Source organism: Oncorhynchus mykiss, chromosome 2, assembly GCF_057628025.1.
Source record: "Oncorhynchus mykiss isolate SJ-2025 chromosome 2, ASM5762802v1, whole genome shotgun sequence".
Lineage (NCBI taxonomy): Eukaryota > Metazoa > Chordata > Actinopteri > Salmoniformes > Salmonidae > Oncorhynchus > Oncorhynchus mykiss.
In genome coordinates this window covers 25057964-25070418 of record NC_143023.1, presented here as the reverse complement: position 1 = coordinate 25070418, position 12455 = coordinate 25057964, and the positions used below count along the sequence as shown (strand labels likewise).

General features: G+C 42.8%; 1 protein-coding gene across 2 annotated transcripts in view; it reads right to left on the bottom strand.

Annotated features, from left to right (window-relative positions):
- Positions 1 to 12455, bottom strand: part of tsnare1 (T-SNARE Domain Containing 1) — a 188419-nt gene that overhangs the window by 65071 nt on the left and 110893 nt on the right. For both annotated transcript variants that reach the window (XM_090193776.1, XM_036943565.2), the window contains exon 9: positions 5416 to 5488. In XM_090193776.1, coding sequence (XP_090049902.1) covers positions 5416 to 5488 — 73 coding nt within the window. The remainder of the gene's footprint in view (positions 1 to 5415; positions 5489 to 12455) is intronic.

Below are 12455 nucleotides of genomic sequence, written 5' to 3'. Positions count from 1 at the left end.
TATTTTATAACAACACAGTACCCCCAGTTTAGGACCTTTTCTCACCAGGTTGAAGCACACTGGGTACTCACTCTTTCATTCTATAGTGGTAAAAGAAGAAACATACAGGTACTTCTACTACTTAGTAGGATTTTGTCACTTTACTAGGTATGTAACAAATGGAACCATTTTCTTAATGTTTAAAGGGCCATCTTTCACACACATACACAAGAAAAATGTATGCAATTCCACATGAATTTGGGCCTCCCAAGTGGCGCAGCGGTGCTGCATCGCATTGGTATCACTACAGACCTGGGTTCAATCCCAGGCTGTGTCACAGCCGGCTGCGACCGGGAGACCCATAAAGCGGTGAAGCATCGTCCGGGCTTGGCTAGGGTTTGACTGGCCGGGATGTCCTTGGCCGGGATGTCCTTGGCCGGGATGTCCTTGTGGTGGACTGGGTGCATGCAGATTCAGTCGCCAGTGTTTCCTCCAACACATTGGTGCAGCCGGCTTCCGGGTTAAGCGAGCAGTGTGGCTTTTTTTTATTGTTCCTTTATTTAACTAGGCAAGTCATGCAAGAACAATGTTCCTCATCCTCTTATTTACTGTGCCTTGTTCAGGGGCAGAAAGACAGATTTGTACCTTGTCAGCTCAGGGATTCGATCCAGCATCCTTTCAGTTACTGGCACAACGCTTTCACCACTAGGCTACCTGCCGCCCCAGGGTGATGTTTCGGCTTGGCAGGATCGTGTTTCGGAGAATGCGTGGCTCTTGACCTTCACCTCTCCCGAGTCTGTACGGGAGTTGCAGCGATGGGACAAGACTAAACTACCAATTGGATGTCACGAAATTGGGGAGGAAAATAAAAAAAATAAAAAAAATAATGTGAATTCACAATGCAGCTGTGCTGATGTCCGCATTGCACCTGTACTACTATTACTAAGAGAGGGGAGGGGCCCAGTATAGGCAGGTTGGCCACCAGGCACACACAGTATCTGCGCATGTGCACAGATTCACCTCACACTGTTCACAGCGTGGTTGCCAGTGCAACAAATCAGCAGAGAAGTTGAGCCTCGCACTTCAACGCTCTTAGTTGTTTCGGAAATTGACCCACTATGCGGTTTACTTTCTGCATCTACGGTTAGGGATATTTCTTAACGTTAAGGATCCCAATTTTGTTTAAACGCTCACACCTTAGCATACAGTATTTGTGTTCTGGTGTTATGTGAGCAATGTGGAAACATCAATATTCCTCGTCCTCTTTATCATGTACAGTCACACTTCTATTTAATTTCCTACAGAGGCTCAATGTGGGGTATCTTCTGCTCATTTTCTGTCTCTCCGTTCACTGGTCCTTGTGTCTTCGGCCTCTGTGTGTGTGTGTGTGTGTGTGTGTGTGTGTGTGTGTGTGTGTGTGTGTGTATGTGTGTGCACGCTGTTTTCTGTGGGATTGTGTTTGTATGACACATTCAGACTTTGAATGGGTGAATTGGGTACACACCATTACTCTGCACACTCATTGGTAGCCTTGAGAGGTTTTATCTTACTCAGAATGTGCATCATTTGCTGTTGTTAACACATACAGTGAGAGAGAGAGGAAGGAAGGTGTAAGTGGAGGGAGGGAGGGAGAGAGAGAGAGAAAGAAAGCGTACTATTTGATAACCCCTCATAATATCTCATTGCTCCGATTGAGCTGCTCGTATGATGTCACTATCAACTTCCTTGAGTGCACTCTCCATGGTCGTGAAGCTTCAAAATCTTAGAACACACAACTGTGTTTATAGACAGACCAACTTAGTTGTAATTCTCTCCTTGTTTACATAATCACTTGCACAAGATCCTTAATAAACTGGAAAAGGATGCACACATTCTCTGTCACCGTAAATAGCGTCACGTTTGATCAATGATTCTTTGAGTGACTCTTTTTCTGATGCACAACATTCTAATTTAATTTCTATGTTTAATTACTTCCTCATTGGCTGTCACCATAGCGACAGCTTGAGAATAAACTGAGAACGGAGCTTTCAAAAGTCATACTCCTTCATACATTTCATTTTCTAAACATAACAGAAGTCAACCAATTATTAGTCTTTGAATAATCCAAATGACTTGTCTTATTCCAATGCACACCATAGTAACTATAGTTATTGTAGCCAGTGAGAACTAATTCAAACCTAAATCCAATTCTTTTCCCAATTAAAAACAAATGTTTGGTTCATTGCCCACCAATGCAGTGCCGAACCGCAAGCATGCAGGTCTCTCTCTCTCTCTCTCTCTCTCTCTCTCTCAGTTGATTTTCCATTCCATTAATCCATTCATTATAATCGCCATAATAATTCACATTTCCTCTCTCTATAGGATTATTTACCTGTTGTAGCAAACTGGCTCAAATTAATATCCTACATCTGTGGTACATGGCTTGATAATTCGCACAAAGAATCATAACTCAGATAGTATGCTAATACAAGGAGCCAATTGAGCCAACTTGGAGACAAGAAAACATACACAAACACACCTCCGTGAGCCTTTACTTCACCTCACACCATGCTCCACTAATTTTGTCTTTGATATTCAAGTCTTTTCTAGGGAGAAAAACATCTCATCAACAAGGAAAAGCATAAGCTGTCAAACATGGCTACAACTCATTTTCTACAACACCACATTCTCAATGTATTTGGGTATTGTAAGGACATGTAAGTAAATGTCACTGAATCAAGACAAGACCTTTTATCTGAAAACCACAGTATTCCTCTGGTTCCTTCCAAAAACCACAAGATTGAACACATGCTGTACTATAACCACAATGAGACTAACGCAATACTGAGACAGTAACATAGATGAGTGCACCACTTTACCTTTGATTTACCCAGGTTCCCCTGTCTAGCCTTTCTATCTCTCTCTCTGTCTCTTTTGTTGCTGTTGATTGCATCAGTTCTGGCACAGCATGACCTGTGGCTTTGTCGAGTGTGTCACCACATGGAAGCAGAGGCTTTGTCACAGAGAAGCTACTTTCAACTCTACACCCTCTAAAAAGCACTAATCCAAACTTCCTGGGTTTGCTGATTTCTCAATTTACTCCTCTACCGCTCCCCCGCTGCTCCTCTGGACACCTCCACATGCCTCAGCCCCCTTTCCCCCCTAAAGCCCCATCAGCTTATTCAGACCCAGCTTTTATTATACACATAAAAATAAACATCTCACCATGTGCACATCAGCTATAGAAAAGCAAAACATGCAATTTACCTGATTCTATTTCAAGGTTGGATGGGAGAGAGAAACAGTATGTCTGTGGTCCATAACGGATGTGAAAAATACTACAGCAGTAGAGTAGTACAGCTCTCAGGTACTTGGACATAGCACCTTCACTCTATATACTGGTGAGCTGAACACCCTCTCACAGTTATCACCTCCACCATCTCTTAAAGCCATCATGTTCATCCTTACACACTCTAGCACTTTCCCACCACATCAATGTTCCACTTCCCTCTGTATCCATAGTCTCAATGTATCCACAGTCTCAATGTATCCACAGTCTTAATGTATCCACAGTCTCAATGTATCCACAGTCTCAATGTATCCACAGTCTCAATGCATCCACAGGCTTAATGTATCCACAGTCTTTATGTATCCACAGTCTCAATGTATCCACAGTCTCAATGTATCCACAGTCTCAGTGTATCCACAGTCTCAATGTATCCACAGTCTCAATGTATCCACAGTCTCAATGTATCCACAGTCTCAATGTATCCACAGTCTCAGTGTATCCACAGTCTCAATGTATCCACAGTCTCAATGTATCCACAGTCTCAATGTATCCACAGTCTCAATGTATCCAGTGTCAATGTATCCACAGTCTCAATGTATCGACAATGTATCCACAATGTATCCACAATGTATCCACAATGTATCCACAATGTATCCACAGTCTAAATATATCCATGATGTATACCTTCATAATCATACTAAAATATATCCTCCCTACATCCTCACATGAAGGACGACTGCAGAAATTGAAGAGACATAAATCTAATGAGATTCTAATGGCATTTTACTAGTGTACCCAATTTCATCAACAATTGACATTTAACTTCTTAGAACTCGCCACTATTTATTTCCCCTTGTTTTCCCTGTACTCTGCATGTGAGAGAAATGAGGAGGGACACAGAAGTTGAAAGGAGAGATTTCCTCCTGCGTGTTCACCTCAGAAAACCCTTTCTCTAAAGGCCAAACAACAAACAAGTCGTATTTCTGTCCTAACAGAACTTATCTAGGAAACAAAAGTGCCATTTGTTTAAATATTCCATTCCATAAGGCTGAGCATTATTCACTCTAAATGTTAAGTACCCTAATTATGGATAGAATCTAGAATAAATTGTGTATTGCTCTCCAGTTCCTCTTTGTTTCTCGCTCATTGCCTGTTGCCTGCTCTCCTGTAGCATTGCGTCTGTGAGAGTTGGAAACTTGGCATGAGTCTAAAGTATAATTCAAATCAAATCAAATTGTATTTGTCACATGCGCTAAATACAACTAGTGAAGACTTTACCGTGAAATGTTTACTTACGAGCCCTGTCTCGTAAGTGCAGTTAAAAAGTAAGAACATTTGAAAATAGATCAAAAGAAAAGGTCATCGTACTCCAGATGGATTAAAACAGCCAGACGCAGGGCCACGCTCCCACACAATGGACCAATTAGAATAGAAGAATAATCATTTTCCTTCATTTATGAGATCTCAACCTTGGACACACATGCACACACACAAAGGTACACACACATACCAGAGACACATGTACAGCAGAATTTGGTTTGCCACACACACTGATATGCACAAGTATGATCAGTCATGCTGCTTCCTTTATGCTTCCCTTGTTCCTCTTTCTCTCTCTTCCATCCAGTCTGCTGCAGCATCTGTACACACCTCCACTCTCCTGTCCTCCTTTCTCATGTTTTTCTCTAGTGTTCCATATCATCCCCCCCCCCCCCGTCTCCAGTTCATCTCTCTGCAGGGTGATGGTGGTGTTGTTGTATCTCTCTGTCTGTCTGTGCGTTGAACCACACTTTGCCTCTCTCTGCCAAGTCTAGATCAGTGCTGGGTTGCAGGACTTGTTTATCAATAACAGAAGACTGGGACATGCTGTCCTGTCCTCTAACCATTGTTGTTATTGCAACCCACCTGTCAAGCAACCATTTATTACGTGTTAAGGTTCAAAAGTTGGTTTGATCAATGGGAGTCCTAAGGTGATTAATTATGTCTGCTAACGCATGACGAAAGAGATGCTGTAAAGTTGGTCAAAATATCAAAGGGTTTACAAAGACACAGAGAGTAAAAGACAGACAGAGTAATATGCAGCCATGGATGACCGCACACAGGAGCTCAGGCAATCATAAAAACACACATGCGTACACACAAACACACACACACACGTGATGTCTCACCTATGGCATCTCCCTGCTCGTGCACCATACTGGCCAGATCTTGCATGATTTGGCTGACATCCAACATGTCCCTCTGTAAAGGAAACAGACAACGAAGGGTTAAATAAATACGTTCTACTCTAGAGGTCATTGGCCATCCGCATTACTGGATTTTCTTCTTCCATAGTCTTGATGTATTCCCCAAAATAGACAGGGATATGTAAGTCAAAACATTAATCTTATGGGCAGGAGGGATGGTAACGTCCCACCTGGCCAACATCCGGTGAAAATGCAGAGCGCGAAATTCAAACTACAGTATTATAAATATTTAACTTTCATAAAATCACAAGTGTAATAATACATCAAAATAAAGCTTAACTTCTTTTTAATCCAGCCGCGGTTTCAGATTTCAAAGAGGCTTTACGACGAAAGCAAACCATGCGATTATCTGAGGGCAGCGCCTTGCATATATAAACATGAAAAACATATTTCAACCGGGCAGGGGCAGAAAGTCAGAAATAGCGATATAAAAAATGCCTTACCTTTGATTATCGGCTTCTGTTGGCACTCCAAAAGGTCCCAGTTACATCACAAATGGTCCTTTAGTTCAATAATGTCCTTCTTTATATCCATAACAACACAGTTTAGCTGGCGCGCCTGGTGATGTTGCCAGGCAGGCCCAAACTCCACCAATGCAAAACGAGCTGAAATTTCAAGCTGTCTTGTTTGTCAGCTTTTACACTAAAAGGGTATTATCATAATCTTCACAATTTCACAGTATTACTCCAACCTCATATTGTGGGAATATTTATAAAACACAACTAAATCTAGTTTTTGACTGCACTGCCCCTTTAAAATCCACCACGCTAAGCCCATTAAAAACTAAATGTAAATTTGTGTTTCATATAAAACGATATAAACGTGTATGGACACAGTAATTGATAGAGTGTTGTTTACTTCTGTTTTCGTTTCAGTGTGCAGTCTGGCCACTGCAGAGAGAGAGAGAATTACCACACTGGGTGACCTGCACTTTTTTCCCTCCTCCCCAGTTTTCTGGCTTTGAATCTGTACACTGTGTATCAGCTCAAAGCATTATGAAGGCTTATAAAACCTCTGTCTATCTCCCTATCACAGGTCCCCCTTTCCTCCATTATAGCACCATGCAATCACAGCTGCGTTTGTATAGCCTCACCCACTGGGCCATCCATCACAGGTGTCTGATATTGCTGTGGAAACTGGCAGCAGCCATCCTGGCTTTTGGCAAACACCATCTGGTTGGATCCAAAATGGCCTCTGGCAAAACCTCATGACGCTAAAGACTTTCTTGCTGTTTTCATCTTTGGGCAACCATCTCCATCACACAGGAATAGAATAACAACACATTTATTTTACCTGGCAAAGCGGTTGCTGGCAATTTGAACTCAGTTCATTACAATGACAGAACACTTTAACAAAGTCATGAGTGAGAGTGTGAGTAGAAGAGAGAGAGCGAGTGAGTGACGGGCTGTCTTCTGTTCAGATCCCTGCCAGCCTGGGGGTAGAGTGGGAGTGGAAAGGCTTAGGGCCAGATGTGTGCCCTTTTCCATATTTCATAGGGTTATATTAAGCTCATGGCCACTCTTCCACCATTGGCCTTCCAGGCCCTGATTCACTCGGTTTTAAACAGGGGTTCTCAGTCTATCCACACACCCACACCCACCCCACCAACTATACATAATGTCCCACAGAGAGTGTTGACCCATGCTGGGATGGGGACAGGCTATGTTCCATATGCTCTGCTGCACTTCCTGTACACTTTGAATTAATTATCAACAGACAAAAGCACAATGACCTCAAAAGACAACCAGAGTCCTTTGAAAGACAAATGTTGGGGAAAGGTCTTAAGGTATTAAGAACTGGAATCCTACTCTTACCCAAGACTATTTGTAGTTGTCACGCCCTGATCTGTTTCACCTGTCCTTGTGCTTGTCTCCACCCCCTCCAGGTGTCACCCATCTTCCCCATTATCCCCTGGGTACTTATATCTGTGTTCTCTGTCTGTCTGTTGCCAGTTCGTTTTGTTTCATCAAACCTACCAGCATTTTCCCCTCTGTTCCTGGTTTCCCCAGTTGTGACCTTTTCTGCCCGCCTTGACCCTGCCTGCCATCCTGTACCTTTGTCCCACTACTCTGGATTACCAACCTCTGCCTGACCTGACCCTGAGCATGCCTGCCGTCCTGTACCTTTGTCCCACTACTCTGGATTACCAACCTCTGCCTGACCTGACCCTGACCCTGCCTGCTGTCTTGTACCTTTGTCCCACTACTCTGGATTACCAACCTCTGCCTGACCTGACCCTGACCCTGCCTGCTGTCCTGTACCTTTGTCCCACTACTCTTGATTATCGACCCCTGCCTGACCTGACCCTGACCCTGCCTGCCGTCCTGTACCTTTGTCCCACTGCGCTGGATTATTGACCCCTGCCTGCCTTGACCTGTTGTTTGCCTGCCCCTGTTACTGCAATAAACATTATTACTTCAACACAGTCTGCATTTGGGTCTTACCTGAAACGTGATAGTAATCTTGCTAACAATTCAGCTCCTCTTTTATAAACCCTGGTGGTGAAGAAATATCCCATGTCAGTTTGTCTATAGTATGCAGTGGTGTAAAGTACTTAAGTAGTTTGGGGGTATATGTACTTTACTTTACTGAGCTGCAAACAGGACCAACAAAACTCTAGAAGGACATGAATATGCTGGAAATATTTTTGACTACTTTTACTTCATTACATTCCTAATTTAAAAAAAATATTTTTACTCCATACTCAACACCCAAAAGTACTCAACATTTTGAATACTTAGCAGGACAGGAAAATTGTCCAATTCACACACTTATCAAGAGAACATCCCTGGTCATCCCTATTGCCTCTGATCTGGCGGACTCATTGAACATACAGGCTTCATTTGTAAATTAAGTCTGAGTGTTTGTGTGCCCCTGGCTCTCTGTAAAAAACTAAAAACAAGAATAGTGCCATCTAGTGTGCTATATATATGCAATTAGAAATTATTTATACGTTTACTTTTGATACTTAAATATATTTAAAACCAAATATTTTTAGACATTTACTGAAGTAATATTTTACTGGATGACTTTCACTTTTACTTGAGTATTGTTTTATATTAAGGTATCTTTACTTTTAGTCAAGTATGACAACTGGGTCCTTTTTCCACCACTGACAGTATGTCTAAGTTGCAGGAGTCAGTTGTTTGACTCTTCATGTCAATACCACATCTGTTATGGTGTTTCTGTCTGGGATGCAATAGACAGTCAACAAACAGAGCTCTTGTAAGAGGCAGAGGGGCCTGTATTTGTTTCATGTGAAATAAATGTCAGACAGATGCAGACATCAGTTCCATCTGACACAGAGGCCACTGTAACAACACCAGACACACAATTAAACTGCATGCTGAGATAAAGGAGACAAAAACAAGCGGCTGATTGACAGGTCTGCCGGTCGCCACCACTGTTCCATTCCTCATGTTCCTGAGGTCTAACAAGAGTCTGGGTCGGGATGACACCGCCAGAAATGAGATCTGACGATTGGCTGATATGAGCATTGCCATGAGAGATTGCAGGTTGAGTTGATTCCAAAGGCTTAGAGGTGAAGACAAGACCAGTCGATTGGCTGATAGTGCTTTAGTGCACACTAAATAAGGAGGAAGTGGAAGAATAGGACTGTATTCTCCTCTGTAGAAAGCTGATGTCTCCTATTGGATCCATCCCAGTCATGGCTCATATATAATATGTTTCCAAATGTTAAACCTTGAGGATCAAGATCACAATGGAAAGGAAATAGTTTGCCCATGATGTTTTTAATGTTTCAATAGGACACTAGGAGTCTTTTTTGAGCTGGTTTGAGAGGGCAGTCCTTGTCGTGATGAGATGAGGGACATACGAAGCCATTGAGGAGACAACAAATGCATGGTCCCAAACAATGACTCCGTTTTCAAACAGGACCAGCAAAACTCTAGAAGGACATGAATATGCTGGAAATGAAGTTCCTGTGAGAGTTAGAGTTGACTGGGTGTAGAGATCACCTCTGGTGTCTGCGGATTGGAAGGAACTCAACTGTGGGTTAGTGAAGCAAATAATACCCTCCTCCTCCAGGTAAATGATAGCAGCACCAGAAATAGAACCTCATTGGGTATGCAGCTCAGCCACGACCAACGAACGTAGCCGCACGGCTCAAAGCACTGATGGGTGGCTGGCATGGGCACCGCCTCCTGCGGAGGAGTTTGGGAGATTCAGGGCTCGCTCCGTCACCCTCCAACAGGTGAGCCACCCACCTGTCCATTGTGTACCAGCCGAGGAACGAGAGCATACCTGTCAACCAGACTGGAACAGAGGGGAGGAGATAGAGAATGAGGAGAGAATGAGGAGAGAGAGAGAGAGAGAGAGAGAGAGAGCGAGAGAGAGAGAGTGAGAGAGAGAGAGAGAGAGCGCGCGCTCATCCTGGAACCTTGAGATGATGTTGTATTCACCCTGCACAGTCACATTACTCATCGTCTGCTGTCAACACTCGTCATTTTCTCCTCCCTTTTTCCCGCTGCACGGTCACTCATTTTCTCATTTTGAAAGGACGGCTACTTCCCTTCTTTAAAAGCTCAGCGCCAGTCCATTTTCTGCTATGACTTTCAATCAGGCAGTCAATGTGAATAAAACGCACAAAAGATGATTGATGGATCATGGCCTTTCTCCCTGTCATTATCAATAGTTGAAAAGGAATCTCCATAGACTAGATACAAAGGCAGTTTACTGTAGCTGTCTTCACCATTACATGAAAGTACCTTGAAATCACCAACCCCTTATGACAAGGCATTACAACACTGAAGATCATGTAAATCCATTCCTACAACAATCTAGAAAGCTGGGAGGATGAAAGTGTGAAACCAACAGACCTCTCTCTCTCTTTCCTGCACCCTCCCCTTCTCTCCATCCCTTTCTCTTTCTCTCTCTACCATTCTCTCTCTCTCTCCTTCTCTCTCTCTCTCTCTCCCCTCCCTTGTATCCCTCTTTCCTCTATCATTCCCTCCCCCACTCCTCTTTCTCTCCCTCTCTTTCTGATAAATGTGTTAAGCACTGATAGGAGATTCTTTCCAGATCTCCCACCCCAGCCCAAAGGCATCGGGCAACAGGACACAGTGTCACTGCCACAGCAGAAAAACGGGTAAGCAGATTTACATGCACGCTTACTGGTGAAAAGAAGAGGGAAAAACCATGACATTTTCTTTCAAAGGGCTGGAGGGTGTGATGTGTCTTTTTTGCCCTTGCTGAATAAACGGTTTAGAATGTAAAATCAAATGTTGCCTTTCCTGCAGGTCCAAACACCTAAAACCCCAGAACACTAAAGAGATGCACATCACATGAACCGAAGGGCAGCCAGAGGATTGGCCAGAATGACAATATTTAAGGGGGTTTATTTACATTTTAAGGTTTCCTGTTGCATGAGTCATGGTTGCTAAAGTTTGTGTTGAGGTTGTGTTGTCATTTATATTGTGTATTTATTATATTCATATTGTGATTTATTGTTTGTGAGTCTCCATGATGAGGAGGATACAGTATGTCGTTGTGATTTCTTCACACGTTTCCTGTTGATGTAATTCCTCCACAATACGGTAAAAAAAATGACGTTTTCGTCTATTGAGCTTCTAGTCATGAAATCTATGCAGCCTACTCAATCACTTTTTATAGCTACTGTTTACAGGCCTCCTGGGCCATATGTACAGCGTTCCTCACTGAGTTCCCTGAATTCCTATCGGACCTTTTAGTCATAGCAGATAATATTCTAATTTTTGGTGATATTAATATTCACATGGAAAAGTCCACAGACCCACTCCAAAAGGCTTTCGGAGCCATCATCGACTCAGTGGGGTTTGTCCAGCATGTCTCTGAACCTACTCACTGCCACAGTCATACTCTGGACCTAGTTTTGTCCCATGGAATAAAGGTTTTGGATCTTAATGTTTTTCCTCATAATCCTGGACTATAGGACCACCATTTTATTACGTTTGCAATCGCAACAAATAATCTGCTCAGACCCCAACCAAGGAGCATCAAAAGTCGTGCTATAAATTCTCAGACAACCCAAAGATTCCTTGATGCCTTTCCAGACTCAATCTGCCTACCCAAGGATGTCAGAGGACAAAAATCAGTTAACCACCTAACTGAGGAACTCAATATAACCTTGTGCAATACCCTAGATGCAGTTGCACCTCTAAAAACTAAAAACCTTTGTCATAAGAAACAAGCTCCCTGGTATACAGAAAATACCCGAGCTTCCAGAAAATTGGAACGGAAATGGTGCCACAAAACTGGAAGTCTTCTGACTAGCTTGGAAAGACAGTACCGTGCAGTACCGAAGAGCACTCACTGCTGCTCGATCATCCTATTTTTCCAACTTAATTGAGGAAAATAAGATCAATCTGAAATTTCTTTTTGATACTGTCGCAAAGCTAACTAAAAAGCAGCATTCCCCAAGAGAGGATGGCTTTCACTTCAGCAGTAATAAATTCATGAACTTATTTGAGGAAAAGATCATGATCATTTGAAAGAAAATTACGGACTCCTGCGTGTTCCTCCCATGCTCAGTTGTCCTGAGTCTGCACAACTCTGCCAGGACCTAGGATCAAGAGAGACACTCAAGTGTTTTAGTACTATATCTCTTAACACAATGATGAAAATAATCATGGCCTCTAAACCTTCAAGCTGCATACTGGACCCTATTCCAACTAAACTACTGAAAGAGCTGCTTCCTGTGCTTGGCCCTCCTATGTTGAACATAATAAACATCTCTCTATCCACCGGATGTGTACCAAACTCACTAAAAGTGGCAGTAATAAAGCCTATCTTGAAAAAGCCAAACCTTGACCCAGAAAATATACAAAAATATTGGCCTATATCGAATCTTCTATTCCTCTCAAAAATTTTAGAAAATGCTGTTGCGCCGCAACTCTCTGCCTTCCTGAAGACAAACAGTGTATACGAAATGCTTCAGTCTGGTTTTAGACCCCATCATACCACTG